General features: G+C 45.0%; 1 protein-coding gene across 1 annotated transcript; it reads right to left on the bottom strand.

The window, feature by feature from the left end:
• Nucleotides 1–1,666: 1,666 nt before the first annotated feature.
• IL17RA (interleukin 17 receptor A) lies at nt 1,667–25,277 on the bottom strand (the record flags this gene model as incomplete). Its single annotated transcript, XM_084272291.1, has 13 exons — nt 1,667–4,158; nt 4,759–4,800; nt 7,447–7,548; nt 8,422–8,436; nt 8,521–8,596; nt 9,011–9,088; nt 9,945–10,102; nt 10,199–10,246; nt 12,193–12,319; nt 13,372–13,496; nt 14,342–14,484; nt 16,948–16,976; nt 25,149–25,277. 13 exons carry the CDS (start codon nt 25,275–25,277, stop codon nt 2,648–2,650), a joined length of 2,583 nt encoding a protein of 860 aa, XP_084128417.1. The 3' UTR covers nt 1,667–2,647.
• Between the last annotated feature and the right edge of the window lie 56 nt (nt 25,278–25,333).

Here is a 25,333-nt window from a genome sequence, read left to right on the forward strand (position 1 = left end):
GAATCACAGCAGAGGTAGTAACACATCTCACTTCAGGACTGAGTTGCTGTTTGGACAGCAAGTGCCTTTTTCCATTTAAGACATCACTGAGAAAATGGCATATTTGAACTTTATCCAGCCACAGCATATTCGTGACAGCAAAACCACGGTGCAAATGTACCCCTGGAGGCAAAGGTGCTCGGGACAGATGACCCCATCCGTGAAACAATGCTTCTGGAGTACAATTCCATTGTAGAAAAACTGGTTTCTAGGTTGTTAGTAGAGTGCTAATTGGAGAGGGTAAAGCTCATGTAGTAATTGGCTGTAGAGAAGCAGCTCCTTTGCAACTGAAAGGGCAGTTCTGCTGCCACTTCAGTTACTGCGGAGAAACAGGTAGAACTCCTCAGTGTCTCGTTTTAAGCCTGCTGCTCCGTTTGAATTCCCTTCCCTTTGGTAACTGAGCTCTCACTTCCATTTAAACCCTCCTGCCACACCGGATCCACCTGCAGCAGAGAGTGGCACCCTTAAAGTGCAGCCATACCTCACCCGCTGCACCTCGCACACCTACTGCGTGTGTTCCGGCACCGCTGAACGCCTGGCCCGGGTCAGTACCGCTCTGCTGCTAACACCAAGCCGTGCTGTGCTGACCCAAGCCGTGCCACCCTGCGACCTGCGGCCCTTGGGGTTCTGTTCCAAACCCTGTAAGGCATTCCGCTATTTAGCACTGTATTGCTCCCCATCTGCTACCATGACCAAAGGGATGGCTGCTCCCAGGAGAACTGGAGTGAGAGAAAAGGCCTGTGGCCAACAGACACTTGGCATCCCCTGGCATTAATCAGAACTTGTATTTTTTAAAAAGCAAGATTGTTAAAATAAAGATAGAAACTTGTGGCTGATTTTGCTCTTATTTTCACCCCCCCTCCTATGGCTTTGGCTGGGATGTTCAATTTTGCATTCAGGGACCAACAGATACATTAAAGTTACTTGATTTCCTCATGGTGGGTTGATAAAATAACATCTGGATTTTTCCCTCAGACTTCTGGAAAGTGAAAGCAAATTCTAAAAGCTGTAACACCAAGGGAGTTGTTTGAGAAGGGAATGACTAAGGCAAGAGAATCCAGATGACACTTGTGAGCTTCCTATTGAAGTGTTTTACAGGAATTCATACCACTTGAAACAGGCTCATGGGGAAAAAAAATTACCAGATTTACATGTTAATTGCTACGAGATAAAAGAAACTTTAAGAAGTGAGATCATCAAGATGACAATTATTCACATAATCTGCAAAATGGGTTCTCACTGGAGAAGCACTGAGCTCACAGCTGCATCTTGCTTAGCTCCTGCTGGGTTACAGGTCCTGTAGGGACGTGAAGCCAAGGTGGCACCCAGTCTTCAGCGTGGATCTACGCAGGGGCTGTCCCCTCTGTCAGCCTTTCCAGGTATCTGGCTGCAGAGACAGCAGGCTGTCCCAATGGTGCTGCCTGTCTGAGCAGCCCCCCCAAGAAATGACAAATGCCTGCTTTAAGAGCCCCTTTGAAGGGTGCATTTCCTATGCATGAGGACCCTGGGCTGCTTCCAGCTCAACTCCCAACAGGGAATGACTTGGGCACGTGTTACAGTTCAGGCGCTCAGTTTTGCCTTATCTTGCTCCAAAAAACACGAACATAAGGAGTTCAGCAGAAAGAACTTCAAAAAGTATTCTCGGCTTTTAATTTAAGGAACAAACCAGAAGTTACAAACACATAAAATTATAAAATGTACATAATACAACATTGGTAGCAAGTCAAGAGAACAGATTAGCTTCTGAGATACCAGATTTTTAAAAAAGCTGGAATAAAACGATCCTAAGGGTTTTTTTTTTTTTTTGACAAGTAAACTTAGAAGGACAGGGAGATGGCAAGCTTGTCTGAACAAAGCAGAAAGGCCTGGATGTGGTATCTAGATCTCACAAGCTGTTATCCAGTGGGCTGGACTACAGAAACTGCGATAACAAACAGGGTAAACCCTGACCTCGACTGTTCTGCTGCCTGGTCAGTGCCACATGGGCCGTTAAATCACTCACAGGGAATGAGTTTTTCTACTGCATCAAGCTCGATCTTTTACAAACACCAGAACAGATACAGCTACTGTCACTGCTTCTGGAACATGACCCCCTAAAGTCTGTTAAAGTATTTCACAGCAGTTAGCTACCTGCGCTCGAGTTTATACCCACATCTGTCCATCTTGCACTCAGCTCAGGCTCTCCTAATACAGCTATAACCTCCACTCTAAACCAGCATCTGCTGAAGCTACCTTGGAGGAACCCCCTCCAAAACAGCCTTTTGTTTCCTTAACTGTATGTCACTTTCTCCACCTTGGCTTCAAGCCTTCCTGGTGTGAAGATCTCCAAAAGCATACAGCACTGCAGCAGCATGTTACAGAATGGAGTCCCCTCACTCAGTAATTCTGCATTCAGCCCAAGATTCTTCTTAAATGCACGTCAGCAGCCCGAGTACCAGTTTTTGATCCCTCATCTCCTTCCCCCTGCCTCCTACTACTGGTTTTCAAGCACCAGTGAGTCATTTATAATACAAGGAGACAAGGAAGGTGTTGGAAATGCACCTTCAGCACAGTGCATGGTACCAGCTTCCATCCCTGTATTTCAAATGGAGCAGGTCCCAGATAGAGCCTAACTGTCCTCCAAAGACTGGCCAGTGTTCATCACCTCTGCTGGATACCCCCAGTCAGAGCTCCGCTGAATGTCCTGGAACAGAAGATGCTGCTGGAGGCTCTTTAGACTGCTTAAGACCTCTGGAGGGAGTTCATGGCAGACCACTGGCTTCTCCTGATTCTCCTCCTCCTCTTCCTCCTCCTCCTCCACAAGGTCATCGGGAGGCAGAGGAGAACATCTAGAGATATAGCCCTGGTCTGATTGCACTGACTGTCTCTGGTCTTTGCATTGGTCATCAAAGACCAACTGGTGTTGCTCATCAGCCTCCTCTTGGCAGAGAGATGGCTCTGAAGGAACGACACTCTGCTGATAAAGAGAGTACATGAGTCCATTCAGATGGTGTCTCAGTTCATCTGAGATGTTTGCAGGGCTCTGGTCGCCTACTGCTGAAACCTCAGTCTCATCGTGGAGGATGATGTTATTCCTCATTGGAAAGCTTGTCTCCAGAAGAGGAACCCCTTCCACACAGTCCTCATTACTCAGCACATGATGACCAAGTATATTTCTATCTTCCATGGAAGATACTGGCTCCACTATCTGAACCAGAGGAGCCCCATCCATAGGAAGGGCCACAGTCTGAGAAATGGGATCCCCACACAGATTAAGCTGGGGTTCCAGTTTATATCCTCTATTTTCACCTTCGTGCACGTGGAGGTTGACGACATAACAGCAGTTGGGGTCAGGCTCCCGTAGGTGCAGCTGGTGTTTCACAATTCCACCCGGTTCACTCACCGGTGAAGACACGTGGCTCTCTCTGTTTAGCAGCTCCAACTCTTCCTCATTATCCACGCAGACGGTTTCACTCTCAAACCAGTCCGGGTGCTCTGCCTGCCAGTTCTGGAACTTCTGCACTGCCTCTTTCAGCTTCCTGCCACTGGGGGTGTCGGTGTAGTTTTCAGCTGTGATCTCCTGGATGCGATGGATGCGCCCAGGCTCAAACTTCTCCAGGTCCTGAATCCGAAAATAAATATCTTCGAACTTGTCCATCAGCTGGTACCTGGATGTGACGTTGAACAGATCAGGAATATCCCTTTCGCTACTGATCCCCTCGAAGTAGCAGACTATGTACATCCCAAAACAGGCTGGTTTCTTGAAATCTGGCAGGATCAGGTTCAAGGCTGGGGTGAACAGGTCTCCCATTGGCTTTTGCTGATCTTGCTTGAGACACACGGGCTCGCTCCCGAGCATGGCCTGCCACTTGGCCTGGGTGCCCCGCGAGCACAGGATGATGATCTTTGAAGACAGGTCTTCCATTTCCTTCTTCTGCCGAGTAAGCCAGGGCAGCGGCCCCAGCTCTGAGATCTGGTGATCTTCCAGCAGATCTAAGGCTACAGCAGTGCCACAGACCGTCATCAGAAACTCGGCAAACTTCAGCACCACATCCACGTACAGCAGGTGATCAGCAGAGTACACAATCCAAACCTTTCGGGGCTTCAAGGGTGGCAGGGAGAGGTCAGTATATGGTGCTGCTGAAAGACAGAAAAACAGTTGTTCCAGCCATGTTCCTAAAACTGTAACAGTGCAAGCCAGCAGCAATCTGCATAGGAGGGTATTAGCAAAAGATTCTAACAACTACCAGTTCTGAGGCTATTTTGGCAACATATACCAGCAACACCTCACTGTAGAGATTTAACACAGAAGTCCAGACAGTGGAGCTGTGATTTATGCATGGTTCATGAAATTTCACCACACAGGAGTGATACACCAGCTTCAAGTAGTTGCAAATGTAGCTATGTTCTGCTGCTGAAGAGGGTAGTACACCCAGCCGAGGACCATCTCCTATTGCTAGGAGTTAGCCAATTAGCAAAGCTTCTTTTGCCAATACAGCCTCAGCTGGGTCAAAAGCCTCAGGGCTTTACAACACAGTTATCTCCCATCTGGCAAATACTGCATTCCAAATCCCAAATACAAAGTTTCTTTTAGCCAAACTGGAAGATCCTAAGGCTACCTATCGGTTTTGTGAAGCACTTACAGAATGGTAGAGCCTACAAGAGCCCCTTCTGGACAACTGTGTGAGACTTTCTGAACACATTATATGTGCCTGATAAGACACAGACAGAATATCTTACCAGTCTGCAAATCACTGTCATTGCATTTCCCTCGCCAGCGTCCTGGAAGAGACAGAAAGTCACTGTCAGTTCTGAAAACATGGAAAATGATTAAACCTTAAAAATCACACCAGCTTCCAAAGCTTAGGTTCAACAAAAAGTAATCTTTTAACTATGCAGGAATAAAACCCTGGGAAGAAGCAGCCAAATAAATATATATATATATATATATATACACACACATATATATATATATATATACACACACACTAAAGGAATAAAGACTCTTCTAAAGCCAGTTTTGATGTGGAAGCAAGGTCAGGCAATGTGGGAGGGTTACAGGGATGCCATTTGCCTTTGCAGGGAGAAAATTCATGTGGCCAAAGCTCAGTCAGAGCTGAGGCTGGCAATACTGGGGCAGGCAATCAAAAGGGTTTTTTCAAATACATTAACAACAAGAGAAGGACCAGAGAGAACATTGTTCCATTACTCGATGAGACTGGTCACCTTATAAACAGAGACAGAGAAAGCAGAGATGTTTAACCTTTGCCTCTGTCTTCAACACAGTCATAGAATGGTCTGGGTTGGAAGGGACCCCAGTGATCATAGAGTTCCAATCCCCCTGCCACAGGCAGGGCCACCAACCTCCAGGCCTGGATCTACACAAGGTTGCCCAGGGCCCCATCCAGCCTCGCCTTGAACACCTCCAGGGACAGGGCATCCACCACCTCTCTGGGCAGCCTGTTCCAGCACCTCACCACTCTCTCTGCAAAAAACTTCCCCCTAGTATCTAATTTAAATCTTCCTTCAGCTTTAATCCATTCCCCCTTGTCCTGCCATTATCTGCCCTCTTAAGTCAATTCCCCTCCTGTTTGTATGTTCCCTTCAGGTACTGGAAGGCTGCAATGAGATCCCCCCGCAGCCTTCTCTTCTCCAGGCTGAACAAGCCCAGTTCCCTCAGCCTCTCTTTGCAGGGAAGGTGCTCCAGCCCTCTGATCATCTTCATGGCCCTCCTCTGAACCATCTCCAACAGTCGATGCGCTCTGGGACTCCACATGCCTTAAGTTGGAGGACCACGACTGCAGTAATGATAAACTCCTAGTGAATGAGATTCCTAGGGGTGAAATCCCATCTCAGGGATGAGATGCTGGAGGCCAGCCATGCTGAGAGGGATTTGGGGGTCTTGGTCAACAGCAAGTTTAAACGTGAGCCAGCAGTGTACCCAGGCAGCCAGGAGGGCCAACTGCATCCTGGGGTGCATCAAGCAAGGCATTGCCAGCCGGTCCAGGGAGGGGATTGTCCCACTCTACACTGTGCTGGTGCGGCCTCACCTTGAGTACTGTGTGCAGTTTTGGGTGCCACAGTACAAGAGGGACATGAAACTATTGGTGAGTGTCCAGAGGAGGGAAATGAGAATGGTGAATGGTCTGGAAGGGAAGTCTTATGAGGAGAGGCTGAAGTCTCTTGGTTTGTTCAGCCTGGAGAAAAGGAGATTGAGGGGAGACCTCATCGTGGTCTGTGGCTTCCTGATGAGAGGGAGTGAAGGGGCAGGTGCCGATCTCCTCTCTTTGGTGACCAGTGATAGAACCTGAAGAAAAGATATGAAGCTGCGACAGGGGAGGCTTAGGTTGGATATTAGGAAGAGGCTCTTCACTGAGAGGGTGGTTGGGCACTGGAACGGGCTTCCCAGGGAAGTGGTCACAGCACGGAGCTTCACTGAGTTCAAGAAGCATCTGGACGATGCCCTCAGTCTCATGCTCTGACTTGGGTGGCCCTGTGTGGAGCCAGGAGTTGGACTTGATCCTTATGGGTCCCTTCCAACTCAGGAGATTCCATGACTCTTTCCTTTGAGAGAAGAAATGCACTCAAAACAAATTTTGTCCGTTTTCCTCAGACTTGACCAGCCTCAAGTAGTAGAGAGCCCCCAAGTGTTCTGCTACCTCTCCTTAAGGAGAAGAGGCTTTTTCAAAGATAGCTTTTCCTTAAGAGGCTTCTCTGAAGAGGCGACTAAAATGTCCCTGGCTACATCTTACACATACGTTTAACTTTAAGACATTTTCAAAAATATTTGCTTGAGAGGAGTAATTGGCAAAAACCCCAAAACAGCGACTTGCAGTTAGCTACAGACTGTTGCAGAGTTGTTAGAGACAGCTGCCTCATGGCGCTAGCACCAAAAACTAGGAATTGGTCCTTAAGCACCCAATTTTCCAACCTGCTCAATATCAATCTGTGTGTCTTGTTTTCCCTCTGCCATCTTAATCAAAGCCATTATTTAAGCTCAAAATGGTATAAGAAAGAATTTTGTGGAGAATTTGGGGAACAAGGGGAAGACTACAGCCTCTACAAACAGGACGCTTTTGTCCTGCAAAACTCTTATGCAACACAGGAAAAAAATAGAGATCTGTAGCAATCTTCAGGAAACTACAAAGTTCCTTTTTCCCCCCTCACGAGCTCTGAAGCGCTATGAAAATGGAGTATCAGACAACATAACCTATGGAAGGCTTCACTTAACTAGGTGGACGGTATTAGGTTGTTACAAGTCCTATGATGTGACACAGGAGGTGGCATTTACATCATTTACATAGGCATTATCTCAGTGGCAAGACATCAGAACAGCAAGGAAGAAAATAGCAATAGGAATAGGTAAGAAGGAGGAAAAATATAGTTTTTAGTATTGAATCTTTTCTTCCTAGCTGGTATGAGTCTTACCTGCTCGTCTTTTGGTCATACAAATCACACCTGCTATGACTGATCCCACCAGTAACACACAGATCCCAGTGATACACCAATAGAGCCATATAATCATATCGCCTGCAGTACAAAAACAGTGCTCAGACATTGCTTCACACAAACAGCCTTTCATCAAAGAACAGAAGCTTCTTGAACAGCAGGGGCCAGAGGAGAAGGACTCTGGCTCTGCCCAAAACCACAGGTAGCCCAGCACTTCCCCTTTACGGCATACCACAGTCGCTTCTCAAAATGAAGTCCTGCTTTCATGATGATCTACACCACAAAGTTGCTCCACAAAGAGCCATATGTGCAGCACACTGACAACACAGATCCATAACCTCCCTCGAAATAGCAGTGTTTACCCAGCTTTGACAGGCATGCTGCCCTTGTCCTGCCTGCTCATGTAATCTATCTTAAAAAAAAGAGAACAAATGAAAAAAGTTCACCATTTTGGGTGATGTGTGTTTTTTCAGTCTACAGGTGTTTTTTCTTTTTAAATCTTGGGCAAGCTAGCTCCTTACAGGTGTTGCTGCAGCCAAGAAGAGAGATGTCAAATCATTATGCACATGATTTATCTTGACATTCATAAATATGAATATATGCAAGCTATTCTCTCCAAAAGCTGTTTTATATTATGTAAATTTTTTAACACTGAGCAAAGTGACAGAAAGTATTTTATATTAAGACTGTTCTTGTCAAAACTGTTTCTTGAATAATTTTAGGCAAGTGAAGTATCTCTAAAAAAATTGCTCTTCAAGGTTCACACTGCATACAAATACTTGCCTTGTTAAACCATGGTGAAATAACTCTTAACACAATTCACTCTGAAAGTTTTACAAGGGTACATTTCCTGCCTGTTGGGTCATTCCCAGGGATGATCATTTGCTATTCTATATGACAGGAAGAGAGCAGCAAAAAAAAAAAAAGTTTCAGGGTACTGGAAGAGCTTCTTACCTGATGGGTCTGTACCTGCAAAAGACAAGAGTTACAGTAAGAATTCAGCGCTCATCCATAAGACAATGGGAATCTAATTTACAGCAAAGCAGTTCTCACTTGGAGCTGGTGAACATGGGATGAAAGTAGAGTGTCTCAGACAGTCTGTGCCGCAGTTCACAAAGAACGGCTGAATCTGCAGTTGAAATTCAGAAAACAGAAGCTGTTCTTAAAAGCAATTTTGTTACCCCACTTTACTGTCCCCCTTGGCCTTGACATTCCCTGTACTTCAGCACAGGGACACAGAATTCCCATTCCACTTCAGAAAACAAGATTAATCAAGAATTCTTACACCACACATTAAGGCGGCAGCGAGCTCCTGAGGTTGCACACCACCCATTCCCATCCCATTGTCTCTGACTTGGCAACTTTATACTAAGGAAAAGTTGCTGGCTACAGAGAACAGCTATATAAAAAAGCCATAATCATTATTTCCCTGATAGTGGCAACGGGGAATTAGCAAATCCCAGCACAAAACCCTGTAACATTCCTATGCTGCTGATTGTCACCTTGGTGAAGGAAGGATATGGGGATGATCGTGAGATCCTACCTGTATTCTGAAGCTGCAGCAAGCTCTAATGTTCTTCTCTATTTTGATCGTGACATTCACTTGCTGGTGTAGCCCATGCTGCAGAAATCAGATGCAAGTTATAAGGGAAGAAAGAAAAAGGAATGAAAGCAGAAAGAAGGGGGATTTGATATGGGAATATGGAATGGTCCAAAGAAGCGGAAGGTTTATTTTATTGTTGGTTTGTTTAGGAACAAGAAGCCCATGAAGAACAAAATGGATAAATGGTCTGGCCACCATCACTGCAGGTGTCCTGTGTAGCAGACATGTTAAAATAATTAAGGCAGCAGAATAAGGTTGCACAGGCAACAGGAAACAATTAAGGATGTACTCTGTATAACTTCAAATGCGTTAACATAAACTTACAGTTTCTTGACAATATAAACATCTTCAGTTATTTAATGTGTAAACATTAACAAGCCTCATTTAATTAACAGCAGCTGCCAACACTGCTGCTCCTGCCACTAGAACAGAGAAATACGTTGCCCTTGTTACCTTCTGCACAAAATTAATATAATGATAATCTAAATATATTCTTTACAATGATTAGCAGATACATACTTCAGAACAAGGTATATTCCCCTCATCTAGGGAGATATGCACACAGCTGTGTCAGTAATAACAAGCATCAGTGCGTGCAGTACGAAGGGTTTTGAGCGTGGAAGCAGTGGGAAGATTAAACAAACTGAATGCCAATATAGCTGCCCTCTTTCTGATCTTTTATCCATCAAATCCTGGAATTAAAGTTCTTCTTTCCAAAGGCAACGAAAAATCTGTGAAAATAATTCCTTGAAAATTGCTGTTCCAGTACATTTGCTACATCTCCTACATCATGCCTCCAAGTCCTTGTTTGGCAACCATTAAAGAAAAGTTTGTCTAAGGTACCACAGAGGGTATTGTTTAGGAAGGGAATTACCTCAGTGAAATCATGTGTGCTCATTTTACACTTCTTGTCATTCAGGAAACTGGCCACGTGAATTTGGTACCGGGCTGACTCCATCCATGGGTTAAAGCTCACAAGCAGTGTTGTATCATCTAGACTTTTACCTTGGATCCTGGGCTCCCACAAGCTGCCTGGAAGTAGTGCAGATATTCCCAAGTTTCTCAACTGCCAGAAACATTTCAACAGAGCATCCATGTCTACACAACTCAAACCAGAAATATTTTTACCTGTCTTTATACATGGGACGGTTCTTTTCATCAGAGAGTCCTTGCAGTCTGCAAGAAAGATGATCAGTGGCTAGTCAGAAATTTTGTACTTCCACATTTAGGAAAACTACCCCTTTTCTTACCAGAAGCCAAACACCTACCCAAACCCTCTTTGAGGAGCAGACACCTTTGTTGCAAAGTGGCAGCAAAATTCTGCAGCAGAATAGTACTTGTTTCCAGTGGATAAACTGGTCCCTCCACTGATACTAGTGTTTGGGGTTTTTTTAATAGTTATTTTAATTTTCCTCCCAGAACAGAGATAATTAATTAAGACTGAAAAATATTGGATACTAATTATAACAGCAATATTTGAGAACCCTTACTAATGTAGGACTTGTGCAGAGAAAGTCATAGAAGAATTAAAACTTCATACTGATCATGGGACCTTGAGCGCTCCACCACAGTAAGATTCCTCCAAAAGCATTGTGCCCCAGAAGAACTGGGAGGCTAGAATAATTCTTGGTCCCAAAACGCTCTTTGTAATTCTATTTGATTCATTTAGCCCCACTCTTTGGGACGTTTTTCCAGAATCAAAGCCAGAGTTACACACTCAACATTTAGCAGCATAGGATTTATAAGTCTCAGCCTAAATATGTTTTTCCTCCAGGGTTTGGACAAAGGAATAGGAGCAACTCCCTGTTTAAACAGTTTTGAAATAAAATACTGCATATATTGAATTTCCACCTTTCCAATTTACCATGCCCCTGGGATTGACATGCAAGTGCTTATCAGCAAAGCTCCCTGCAACTGCTGACCTTGACACAACACATCAGGCTTCTTAACAACAGTGGAGGATAAAAGCCACAGAGCGCTTAAAACTGACCAGGTATGAGGAAGGATAAGAGGGCTGAAAACCATGCACCCCTTCTCCTTTTCCATTTATAGCTATAAAGCCCTGCTGACAACTGTAAGCAAGTTAAAGAGGAAATTATGGACCAGTTTTCTAGCTCTGTATTGAGTGCCCAATATTTATAAACCAGTCAGTGCAGCCAGGGGGCACTGCAGATGCTTATCACCATTGGGTAAAACAATGACATTCTTTTTAGCTCTAAGAAAATGTTCATATACACAAGAAGGGGTCAAATACTCAGCTCTATCAAGTGTCTTGGTAAATGATACCTAACTGTGCCTTTGAAATCAAACTTCACACATCTAAGATTTAACAGAAGTCGTCAAACTCTACTCCTTCCAACTAGGAAATTCTGTACTTCCAGATTCCTCAACCAGAGGGGCAACTTCAAAAGATTTAAAATTAAGTAAAAGCAGCAGTGATAGTCTGCAGAGAGCACAAAAGATTACTCTGAGCCCCATCCAAGCAGATCAAACAGCTTTGTAACTGCTCCACTGATGAACACTCCAGCAACAAAATCCAGGAGATAAAACTTACCTCCAAAACAGCCCCTCAACTCAAGGGGCACCTATATCTGTGTTTGGGTTTAATGATGAGCTGCACTAAACTCTCTCTAGCAGCAGCTATAGCAGAATTCTCCACAAGCTACAAATGCAACTTCTCAGAAATCAGAGGCCCAAGTCCATGGCTTTGTCCAGCTTTCTAGAGACCAATATGATTTTTTTATAGCAGCATCCTCCATGTAGTGAATACAGACAACCAGAATCAAAGGGCCTGTCCTTCACAGAATAGTCCTTCCACATGCACCTTATTCCAAGCAGAGACTTGACAGCCTTCTGGACAAAGGATCCCAGAAGCAAGAATGGTGACTTGTAGCACAAATGATAAGTGCATTTCAGTTATATACCACAAGGATATTGTAGATAAGGCTAGCACCATGGACTGTCTGTGATTCAAAAAGGACAATGGGTTTTTATAATATTGCCACCCCACTGCCAAACTTCCTAACAGTTCATGGATTTGGCCTGGGATAAAAACAACCCACAGGTCCACAAACCATCACAGTCCTAAGCTCAAGGCCTATGTGAACTAGAGCATCTCTTACCAGGTATTGAGAGAGATGTGGACTTGCAATTGTAGTCTCCACGTATACCCAGTTTGGGCAGGTGGTAGACAGTCACTTGGTAAGTCTGGCCAGGTTCCACTTCAAAACGGTCAAAAGTGAAATTCCACTGAAAATAAAACATATTTAAAAGGACTTAAAATGAGAATGTTGTTCTATAATGGCACTGAAATTAACAGCTGACTTGGCCCTGTTCCACTGTATTCCCTCATCCCATATGATCCCTTTTCTGAAGCTTGACTATAAAAATATGCATCTCATGTGTATTAAATGTGTCAGTCCCTTGGTATGTCCCAAATTCTTCTGTTTAGAATGATAAACACAGTTATTTCTTGGGATCTTTGAGACAATTCAATAGTCTTATGTGAAACAACTGCGCTGGAGTTTCCACTAAATTTCATTCTGAACTGAAAGGAGATTAGGCTAAAACATGCATTTTTGAGACTGAAATTTTAGTCTAATATGAATCTTGCAGTGCTGTGCAAGCATTAAGCATACAGAATTGCACTAACACATACATAGTTCTGTATCTGGCCATTCTGGTCACAACATTTTCTTAAAATTCATACTGTTTTCCACATCAGCAATGTTGTGCAAATTCTGGGAGAGGCACTGGCTCCAGATGGTAAGCTAACTTTGGCCAAATTCTGCACAGTAAGCAACAAACTCCAGATTCCTATTGTTCCTAAAGGGAGCTGTGGATGCTCAGCATTTTTCTGATGAGTTTCCTAGACTGAGCGCAAGCTGAAGGACCACCCTCAAAGCTGGTGCTTTTCCTCCAGAGAAAGAGCACAAGAAAGAAGAAGGGTTGAGTTAAAAAGGCCATGTATGTCACAGCTGTCAAGCAGAATGCAAAAACTCCTACAAACATTTATTTTAAGCAACATCCAGAACCACGATGTGCTAGGCATTGTGCTAGCAACAATTCCTGAAACCTGAAGGAGGGGTAGAGCGAAAGACAAGCAAACAGCTTGTACACAGTTACACACAGGTGTAAAACAACCTGGAAACAACAGCAGATCCCAAGCCCAATATCTTGATTGTTTCAGCAACTCTTCTGACCAGCCTGTACTTTTTAATTAATAACCTTGCTGTATGCTAGTGAAAGCAGAAACAAACCCACGGATTAGAAAGAAGAAGTTTAGAGCCCTTTGCACTCACCCGGCCTCCATCTGGACGGACCTGAAGCGGCAAGTTGTTCTGAAAGTCAAACTGGGCACAGATCTGTTGATTGTTGTTGACTTGCATCACTGCCAGCTCTGCCCCTCGGAGATACTGGATGCTAGCTGCAGGCACAGGGACAGAGAGAGATGTTGTATCCTGTCATCTGCATGTATAGAGCCTGCAAAATGACTGCATTACCTGAGTCACACCTGCTTCTACACTACTATAGCTATACTGAGGTAACAACTCTATACAGCCCTCAGACACATGCCCTACAGAGGGAAGAGACAATTTTGTCTAATTCTGTCTTGAATCAGTGCAAAACCATGGGCAAGAGCATGCAAGGGAAACATCACATACAAACAAACAATCAAAGATATTTGGAAATGAGAAAACTCAACCCCCTCCAGCAATGAGACAATGATTCCTTTATCGAGACACATGCACATACAGGAAACCCAAGGTACAAAGACTAGATTGCTAGATTACCAGAAACGGGAGGAACAGCACAGCATTTATTTGTGTGCTCTCGGATAAATTCTCATTTGTTCAGTTCACAGATATAATGTCCTTGCATGGGACTGCTGCAGTCATTACTATGCCTTTAAAAGGCAATACTTGCAGTGCAAACGTCCTTTCTCCCTTCACTACTATAGGTGTGGGACACTTGATTCTGCTTTTCCAATTTCAAATGTCATTACCCCATACTAGTTGAAACACTTAACACTCTTGAATACCCAGGTCACCCAAATGTCTGATACAAACATGCCCCACCTCCCCACCCACCCCCCCCCCCCCCCCCAAAATAAATCCCCGAAAGAATAAGTAGCAGCCAAATCCCCACTTTTCAAAGGCCTGCTTTCATGATTAGGTCAGTGAAAGACTTCTAGTCATAATTCTCCCCTATCCTTACTAGACCACACTTAATTCCTCTGCTCTGTGTTCGCATTAAAGCACCATCACTTACCATCAGTGGCCACTTTCCATTCTATCCGAAGCACAGGGAACAGCCTTCCATCCATCTGACGGAAAAGATCGGAAGAGACGTGAAGACTGCTTGGAGCAGATGGAGTCCACATGGGAACCTGCAGCCAGCTTGTCTCCATACAGCTACCTGTCCAGCAAATGAAAGCCAATATTTAGAACAGGGACAAGCAAGCTCTGCTTAATTGCAGCTATGGTCTGCCCTTTGTGTCAGGGTTACTCAGAGGGCAAAACTGGGTGACAGACCAGTTCACAGTTCAGAAAGGCGGTTTTCAGCAGGCAAGTACTTTGTAAATTGCCTGTATTATTCCAAACTCACTAATGCTAGTAACTCACACTTCCTCTTTTCCTTGAAATCAGTTGGTAATTATCACAATCAACATAATCAGGCTAAACAAGCTGAGTAAGTTTACTCAATATATCCTCCAACAAGTCCAAACCTTGCTGTGAAACAGACCTGTGTTAGAAGACTAGTACTAATTTCCAGCCTTCCAAAGATAAGTGTATCAGATACCCAGGAAACTGTCCCAATAGTCAATTACTTTCTGTTTAAAAAATGTCATACTTCTAATTTGAATATACACCTGACTTGAGCTACTAACAACTGCTTGTTATGCCTTACCTAAATTAATAAGCTCTTTGGACAGATGAAATAATTTATGCTTTTCAATAGAGTGTTAATGGAGAAACGGTCCTGTAGTCTCATCAGAAAGTGAAATCAGGTATGACAGGCATTAGACAGACATGATCTACTTAGTCTTTTATAAGACATTTGACTTGGAGCATATTAAAAATAGCTCTGCTGAATATCGGCGAAGCACAACACAGGAAGAACTAGGCTACCAAATCAAGGAAGGAGTAGCAAGTAGGAAATCATTACTGTTTGAATGTTTTAAATAACTCTGGGGGGGGTGAGCACAGGCCCAATGCTGTGCAATCTTCTAAAAAATATCAACATTATAGACATAAATATAAAATAACTGATGATAGGGCACGTGATAACGTCAGACATGGGCGGGGGGAAGGCACAACTATCAATAAAACCAAATCTGAGTCACTTTGTGTACCACACCCATTCAGACAAAACACTTCTTGACACTGTAAGGTACATTTAAGCACATAGTAAGGGTGGGCCATATTTACCTAATAAATAAACACCATTATAAATTCTTAGCATGGCATTAGCAGAAAAGCTGCCAAACGTGAGCTGTGCCATGCAATCTATGAATTGTACGAGCAGGCTGGTGTGATCCAAAAGGAAGAGAAAAGGTAAAACAATTCCACATGCTTTGGAGGGATCGGTAGGCTATTCTTTGGCTACTTGATGCATCCATGTTAAACCACTGTAATATTAAGAAGAGAACAACTAGAGAATAACTGGCAGAGCTGGGTGATGATTTGGTTCATTAAAATAACTTGCCATCCAAAGATATCTCCATTTGCTTGGTGGACCACTCTTCTCAGACAGAGCTCAAGGGTGCAGCTCAGCCTGCAGGCCCAGCGCCATGAGCGCTGTGCCAGGGAAGCCGTGGGAGTGCTCGGCCGGTCGCTGCGGAGACACAGGCGGGAGCAGCACCTTCTCCCAGCTGCCTGCCGTTACACAGGGCACTGCTGGGTCCCCCAACCTACACTTTTTGTCATCTTTTTTTTTTTTTTCCTCAGTTGCTGACGGGAACAGGGGGGAGCAGGCACTATCTGTTCTCCTGACAACATGGTTTTAAGCTTAGGAAGTAGTTAGACAATCCTCAAATGCTCATTCCACCAAAAACTATCTATAGGTAACCTGATAGGACTAGAGTACCTTGCAGAAAAGTGTGTACTTACTATACATGAAAAATAACTCATGGTTACCCCATGAGCAGAAAAACGTCACAAGAATCAGCAGGCATAATTTAAACCAAATAAAATGCTACCATATTTGAATAATGGTGAAGCTGCACTTTGGCATAGCCACACTGTCGAGCTGTACTCCAAAGACTGTGTGCCAGTGGGAAATATGATCCAACCTGATCCCACCCAATCCCTCTCCTGCCAAAAAAAGTTTAAAATCTAGTTATTTTCAGCTTAATCATTGCCCTGATCTGGCACGCAATGGCTACAAAAATACTTGCACCAGTATGACACAGGCTTGGGCACTGATGCTTGGAAGAACCACAAAGAAAGGCCAAGGAGCACTGGAGCCGTCCTGATGCCTCCATGTACCAAGTGCACAAGCACAGAGCAGTCTCCATTTTCTGTTTTGCCTTTTTAAGAACATTACCCATAATTATACTAAAGTGCTTCAGATTTGTGTCACTGCTCAGACTTGACCCCTTACACATTTGGTTTTTTTTTTTCCACTTCATGGAAGCATTTAGGTTAAAAAAGACCTTTAAGATAATTAATTCATTGGACTTCATGCCAAATAACTTCCATTAATTGTTCTCAGCTGCACTCTTAAGATTTTTTTAATCATACGTTAATTTTTCATCAAGCACTATCATAGATATAATAGCTTGTAATGAACACTTACTGAAGAACTCCACCCACCCCACCCCTAATCTGCTCTGAAAAAGATGTGAAAACCACAACAAAGAAAAAAAAAAGTACTTACTATTTCTTACAAGGCAGTTTAAATCCTGTGGGGGGAAGAAACAAGAATATTATTCTTAGGATAGAAACTAATTCATGGTAATTTGCTTTTGCTCGGTGGCAGAAGTGACACATACAATCTGTAAGAATTAACCATCAGGAAACTCTGCACAATTGCATTAATCAGAAAACCAAGGGACACAGGGCACAAAGCCAATGCACACCTGAACTGCATGTGTGACACTAGTAGTTGCAATACTGGAAAGACATTGGAGAGAGGCAAAAGTGCAAGATGATAGTAGTAAAAGCTTTCCAAAGTCCAGGACTCTGAAAATAGAAGCCAGTGTGACATGAAAGACTGCTTGAAATAGTAGATGAGTATGTTTTGGTGTTTTTTTTTTTTTTTTTTTATTTAGACAGCCATGCTTTAAGTCACTGTTACTCAGCAGTGACAACACTGGTAACGCTAGCTAGGTCGAGGTCTAAGCCCATCTGGCTGGAAACAGCAGCTCTCTGCAGCTAGGCTTGCCACTGAAGTACTGGGCCACATACTGCCTTCCTGAACAGAAAAGCAACATCAGCCACAAATGGTCGTTTTCACAACTGATCTTGGGACAAACATCCCCAAAAGCTGCGCAGCAGCACCCGGAATGAGGCAGAGGAGCCCTAACATAACCAAGAGCAAAATAAATCTATGGACTTAGTGTCACCACCTAAGACGTGCTTTTCACTGGTTTTGTGCAGGTCAAGTCAGCCACCACCAGGGGAAGCAACCTGATCAATTTGAACATAAACATCAATTTAGTCTAGTTTAGCTAGATCCTGTCAGACTCAAAAAAACCTGGTTACAAGTATAGCTAATAGGAATGCTGTTACAACTTTGTACCTCCCAAATCAGATTTCCTGCCCCCCCTCCCCCCCCAAGAACATTGTCGCACAGCACCTGCAACCTACATCTTTTGATAATGGAATAAAAATCTAGAACACAAGCAGGCAAATGCTAATTAAACCAACTCAAACCTACCTACACTACAATCATTGTGTACTGGGTCTGGCTGAGATGAAGTTCATTTTCCCCACAGCAGCCCTCACAGCACTGTGCATTGGTAGCCAGCAAGGTGTTGGTAACACACCAGTGATTTGGCTGTTACTGGCAGTGCTGGGACATGTCAAGGCTGCCTCCCCAGCATTTCTCCTTTCACCAGAAGGCTGGGGGTGGGCAAAATCTTGGGAGGGGACACAGCCAGAACAGCTGACCCAAAGTGACCAAAGGGATATTCCATACCATATGACTTCTGCTCAGCAACTAAAAAGCTGAGAGAAATGGGGAATAAGTGGGGGGCATTTGTAATTTCTGACATTTGTCTTCCAGAGCAACTGCTACATGCGCTGAAGGCCTACTTCCCAGGAAGCAGCCAGACATCACTTGCTGATGAGAAGTAGAGAATAAACTTTTGGTTTTGCTTTGCTTTTGCACATGCACTTTTGCTTTATTAAACTGCTTTTATCTTGACCCATGAGTTACCTCCCCCATCTTATTGTTTTTTCCCTTTCCCATCCTGCTATTCCTGGTGGAATAGAACAGCTTGGTGGGTACCTGGTGTCTAGCCAAGGTTAATCCACCACCACACATTAAAAAAAAAAAAAAAGAGAAAAGTATAAATTATAACTACCAGTATGGAAAATCAGATTAAGCAATGAAAAACATGACTCCTAACACTTCAAATGCTTAATCATCAGACTTTTAAATAAATTGAGCCTGACAATGCCCCTTACATAAAAAGATGGAGTGGTTTCAGCTGGGACGGAGTTAATTTTCTTCACAGCAGCTGGTACAGGGCTGCATTTGGATTTGTGACCAAAACAAGTATTGGTAATACAGGGATGTTTTGGTTATTACTGAGCAGTGCTTACACAGAGCCAATGTCTTTTATGTTTCTGACACTGCTGCCCCAAGCAAGTAGGCTGTGGGGGCACAAGAATTTGGGAGTGGGTACAGCAGACCTCAACTGACCAAAGGGATGCATACCCAAGACCATATGACCCTCTGCTCAGCAATTAAAGCTGGAGGGGAAGAAAGGAGGGAAGGGGGACATTTGGAGTTACAGCATTTGTCTTCCCAAGTAACTGCTACATGTGAGGGAGCCCTGCTTTCCAGGGGATGGCTAAACATCTGCTTGCTGATGGAAACCAATTCCTTATTTTGCTTTGTTTGCGACTCAGCTTTTGCTTTACCTACTAAACTGTCTTTGTCTTAGTCCACAAGTTTTCCTGCTTTTGCCCTTCCAATTCTCTCCCCACCCCACTGAGCGGAGAGAGTAAGCAGCTGTGTAGGGCTGGGATGAACCCACAACTGGCTACTAACCGTGTATTTCTATTTGTAATGGAATGACCTGTATTAAAACCTACTGCTTAATATTCAGTCACTTTGTCCTTGTGCTGTTGCAGTTATCAGTCATTATTGTAAACTGACACATGATAAAGCCCTTATATAAATTATTGGGCATTATTTACCTGAAGAGCAGCAACATCTGCTTTCATTCGAGTGCTGGTGCTTCTGTTTATTAGTAGATAAGATGCGGTTAAACGAGGAAGCGTGGCACTTCCTTTTTCTTGTTTTATGAGCAGTATGAATATTGAACCAGCTCAGTGCATAAATGGTTTCTCTCTTCCTCCATGCCTGTTGTCCCAGGCAAAGCGTTTGCAATGACGTTCCCAACATCAATGAGGCCATGCCCTTTCTGACATTCATTAAAAAAACCCAAGAGCTTAATCAGGAACCACCAGTTGGTTGGTGAGGATTCAGAACCAGAGTTTGACTATTAAGATATGTTACCTTTCCATACTGGGTTTCTCTGGGGACAAGGAGCAATAGTTTTTCTGGTGTGTCATCATCCCTCAACCTTACTCAGGATTTTCAAGGGGCAACCTGAGTATGATTTTTTCCCCTAGCCCACACTACCTTGTTTACCTGCTGTGCTAGTAACATTTTTTTAGGTGTAGCTTGACTACATTGGAGGGTTTTAAGCTGAATTTAGCAGGTTTACTACAAGGTGGTGGGGGGTGGAGAAAGGGGATTCACAAACCACACAGCAGCCTGCACCAAGTCAGTTGTTGGTCTGCTCCATTCTCAGCCCCCAAAGCATGACAGGGATGACTCAACAGTCCAAAATACCTTGAAGAAGAATTGAGCTAGCCAGGAAGTCCCGGCTATTAGCAAAGGTAACAGGAGAAGATAAAGCCACAGGCAGATGCAGGCAGAGATGTAACGGCTTCAAAGAGACCTAGAAAGCAGTCACCATGAAAACCCTCTTTTTTGGATACTGCCCAGGTGAACCGGACTGGGGTGCAGTTGAGAGCACACTTTTATACCAAGAAAGCATAACTCCAGAGAATGACATCCACAAGCCAGGAAGCGATTAAAAAGAGAAGGCAAGTCAGTTTTACAGTAAAATAAGCCAGCTACTTCCAGATTGGCAATGGCTATCTGCTCAGCACCAGAGGGAACATTTGCTGGTTTTCCCTTGTAAAGGTTCAACCAACTCAAATCCTTATCTGATGGTCTGGCTCAAAGTGCATTAACAAACCTGTGGCAGTCAGAAGTACTTAACCTAGGTTTCCCTACCTGAGGAAGCGCAAGTTTAGATGATACAGTATAAAATTACAGGAATGTTTGTTTCTGCTTACCCACATAAAGCTAGAAGCATGTAAGAAGCGCTGACATGTGTCTTAATTCTGTCAATCTACACACAACAGACGAGTGGACAAATGGAAGGAAAGAAACTGGAGAGAGCTCTGCAGAAAAGCTTGAAGACAGCCAAAGCCAGGCAGCATGGTCTGCACGATATTATAGAAAAAGGAGCTTAACATGAGATGCTATCTTCTCACCAGCTCCCCACTGCCTTTCAAGACCAACAAGCAAAGTCACAGACACAAGTAGCATAAATATGAGAAGACACTTGTGGCAGCCGTTTTGGGCATCACCTCACAAGAAGAGGACAGACACAATCAACTCTTCACATTCACTTGCCATATTTTCACAGAAAGCTAAACAACTGTTTCTTTCACTCCTTTCCCCAAGATTTTTTTTTGCCTTTGACATAAAAAACCCCAGACCATATGCGGTGGAGAATCATACGAATCTGAAAGAAATGGGAAACTGATTAACACCACCATGTCATAACAAATCAATTAAATTAATAGAAGGCCAAGATTTCCCAGCAGGATGCTGTGGTAACTAGCAAGAAACTGCTGTGAGCTGGGCAAACGCCCAGTTTTCCTTTAAAGATCAGCTGCTGAATGGGAAGGGCTCCAACTTTCCCAAAAATTGGCCTCTCACCTATGAGCCATTCTATGTATCTTCTGATGCATGCCCAGTCTGAAGTTTACTGCAGTTTTCCTTTCTTGATTTCTTAAGTTAAAAGAAGCAGAGATTGACAGGACATGAACATGTTAGAGGAATAATCGCTGAAAGATGATTCGTTTAAGGGTGGTAGGAAACAACCACCTTCTACAAAATTGTTTTGATTTTTTTAAACCCTTTTTCACTGTAGTTTCTGTTTTGCTCTTGCCCTAGTATAAATTATCAGCAAAATCAAATCCAAATTCAAAAATTGCAGTTCCTTCACAAAAATCAGTTTTAGAATTCTCTCTCATATTTTGGTAGTTTTGATCACTAACCCTGTGCCAAGAAGTCCAGAAATATTTTTAGCAGCACTAAGTGCGACCACGGCTCATGGTAACACCCTACACAGCAAAAAGATGCCAGAGGGAAATAAGAGAAGTCAGTCAATAGTAAAGGCAAGGTGAACACACCTTTAAAGGAGGACCAGGAAAAAAAATTCTTCCTCACATGCATGACCATCACTCATCTTCACGAGAGCTATCACTTCTGCAGTGACTTTTAGTGAATATCCGTCAAGCTGGCAAGGCAGACTTCAGAGACCAAATCATGCACACATATCCCTCCCCTTGAAAGATGGCAGGGTTATAAACACTGCACTTCCCCTGGTCATCAAGGCATGCTGCATCATGAAGTAATTACTGCCCAATGGCTGCACACAGAGATTAAACACTTGATGGTGAACAACCGGATGGGTATTTAAGCCATATTTTTTCCCTTGTGCATGGGCAAAAAAAACCAACCCACAACTTGAAGCCTACCTCCCCACAGACAACATTCAAATCACAGTTACTGGAAGGAACTGGATTTGCAGCTGCACTATTCAGCCTTTCAACCGAACAGGTTTGGAGTGGTGCTGAATAAGGCCCATTGAGTGCATTTGTTGGCATTTTAATTAGATGAGCTGTTAACGAGCATTTAGTTTTACTTCCTCAATTTACAGTCATTTACCCATACTGATATGACACTGCCTCTGTCACTCCATCCCCAAAACAGCGCCTGACAAGAGAGTTAGGCTGGGGAAAAAAAAGAAAAAGAAAGGAAAGAGAAAAGCAGTGTCTCACCCTGACCTACTCTGAAGCTCAGCAACAGCAGCGGGAGCGAGTGGTTTAGAAAAAGGAAGTGGGTCTCGCCATCCTCGCTCAGCAACGGCTTCCCTTCTGAACCACACTGCAACCGCTCTTTGGAAGGGTTACCGAGTCATCCTCTGAAAACCGTGCAACAGAAAGGGAAGGGGAAACCATTTTCAACTGTCATGACTTCAGTTGATGGTACTCTTCCCTATATATGTCATCAGCTTCACAATTACTTGTTTTTCTTCAGTCTGTCTGCATTTTAGAAAACTGCTTATTGATACGAAAGGTCAAAGCAGGCCTCACTCTCCCCCCGGCCCCTGGTGGGATGGGGAGGAGAATGGGGAGACAAAGGCAAACCTCCCAGGTTGGGACAAGGATACTGGAACAGCAAAGGGATAAGGAAAGAACAACAACAGGATTTAGAACATAGAAATATACTGTATATACAATATACTGGTTATGCACAATACGGTTTCTCACCAACTCATACAACACGCTCAGACCCATCAACCCTGGAGCCACGTGGCTCCTCCCTGACTAAACCCCTCTTTACACTAAGCATGATATCATATGGTATGGAATACCCCCTTTGGTTAGTTTGGGTCACCTGAACTGGCCGTGTCCCCTCTCAGCTTCTGGTGAAAATTAACCCTACCCTAGCCAGACACAGGCTAACACATTCACTGATCCGTGAGCACACCCAGACTGCAGGGCAACACATTTCCTCAGTGAAATCTGATGAGTCCCTCACTGAGTTGCCATGGTCCACCTTCCCTTAAAAAAAGAAAAAAGTGGTATGGCAAAGACGACCAAGTCAATCAAAGCACCAGCATCGGTGGACTCACAGAAACTGTATCCTGTGTTACTCTCAGTCTGTGTGTGACTAACAATGCTTGTGATACCCACGGTTAAGTTAGATGTCTAAGCAGTATTGTAACGTCCTCTTTCCCCTTTGCTAAAGTTTTACAATTTGTCACTCCACCATGCCTGGTCTAAAGTGAAATTGCAGAAGTGGACTTGTTTTCTTGCGGTATTTTTAAATAGGACCAAAGGCAACAGGGAATTCAGGTAAAACAGGGCTAAGAGTATGGCCAAACATAAGAAAAGAGGCAGAACAGACAAAGGATAGGAAACATGTGCGGGAAAAAATTATAGAAACTTTTATCCCAAAGGACACATTTTGGTTTACATACGTCTACAGCTATGTCTGACTGGCTGCTTTTGCTAGACTATGGAAAGTGCACCATGACATATACAAAACTTTATAGCATAGAAGAGAGCAGTCCCTTTTCCTATTTAAGCAGGCACCATTGGTGTTAATGGAAATAGAAAGAAAAACCAGATCTTTTTCCCCTTCTACACATTCTTTACATGCATCTCAGACAAAAATAATCCCCAAAATCCCAAATTAAAACAAACCCCCAGAGAGAGAGGGAGACCAGTCACAGCTTGGGCTGCCAAAGTTAGCTCAGGTTGCTTAGTTCACGCTTTATACAGACAGCGCACCTACATGTCTCAATCTATATACCCCCCAACTGGTTCCACAGGGAGAAAAGGCAGCCAAGACCTGCCATTTCAGTATTTCAAGCACACATAATGTGTGTTTATTTACTCCTTCAGCAGAGGTTCCCCGCTTCCTCCCATAAATCCTTCAGCTGCAAGGAACAGGTTAAAACACTGACTGTTAGGCAACCCCGGCCGTTAGCAGACTCACATCCTGCTCCGTAACTTTGGGCAGTTTGCGGCAAATCTGAGCCGCGGCCCCTCACAGATGTCAGTGACAGGCATTTCCTGGCAGCCATCGCCCAGCCGGGCTAATCCTGCGGTATTTACAATGCTGGTTCATTACTCAGTTAACGCAGTTGTGCGCTGTGTACAGTTGTTTTGATGCACGCAGCCCACACCAACCACAACCAACCCCCCCCCCCCCCCCCCCAAACTGCACAAGAAGAAATTACGGCTCTTAAGTAAGCAGCGCGGCGTGACACATCCATGAGGTCAGCAGCGGGGCCGTAAACACCACCGGCTTCGGGTGCGCTGAGGGAACCCAGCACCGACTGGAAGAGCTCGGCAGGGGTCCCGTCCGCGGTCATCCCCCACCCCGCCGCCAACACTCCGCCGCCGGCCCGGGCAGTCCCGTCCCCCCCGCCCCGCTTCCAGCCGCCGGCTCGGAGGGTACGCACTCCCCCGCCCGAGGCTCTGCCCGCCGGGGCCGCCTGCGGACACGGGTCACGGCAGGGAACGAGGTGGCTCCGGGGCACTTGCCCAAGAGCCCCTCGCTGCTTCCCGCTCGGGAACGGGTCAAGGCCGCGGCCAGGGGCACCGCCCGCCCCGCCCGACAAGCACTTTCCTGGGCGAGGAAGACCGCGCTGGATCCCGCAGTCCCCCCCAGCCCCTCCACCGGAGGAGCCGTTCCCTCATCCCAACTTCCTGGCCGCCCATCCCGGCTGCGGCCCGCCGGTTCCTCGTCCCTGCTCCGGCCCTGGGCCTTGCAGGGACGGCCGTGCGTGGGACATCTACACCTACCCCCTCCCCCCCGCCCATACCGGCGGTTAGCGGCCGGCGACGGCGCGAAACATCGCAGGAAGAGAGAAACTCCCGTTTCCCCGGCCCTGCCGCCGCGCCCGGCCCGCCGCGGGCACCGGGGGCACCCCGCCGGCTCCGTGCCCTGCCTAGCCCCGCCGCTTGCCAGCCGGCCAGCACCGCCAACTTCCCGGCACTCCCAACCCCGCCGCGCTTACCGGCTGGGAGCAGGTAAAGGGCGGCGCGGCATCCAGCAGCAGCCGCAGAGCCGAGCTGGCGGGCGGGACGGGCAGGACGAGGAAGAGCAGCAGGGGTAGGGACAGCCACCGCGGGCCCGAACCGGCCATGGCCGCCCCGCCGCCGCCGCCTCCGAGGCCTCAGGGCTTCCGGGCTCCGACCTGGG

The sequence above is a fragment of the Gallinula chloropus genome (genome assembly GCF_964237585.1).
Source record: "Gallinula chloropus genome assembly, chromosome: 1".
Taxonomy (NCBI): domain Eukaryota; kingdom Metazoa; phylum Chordata; class Aves; order Gruiformes; family Rallidae; genus Gallinula; species Gallinula chloropus.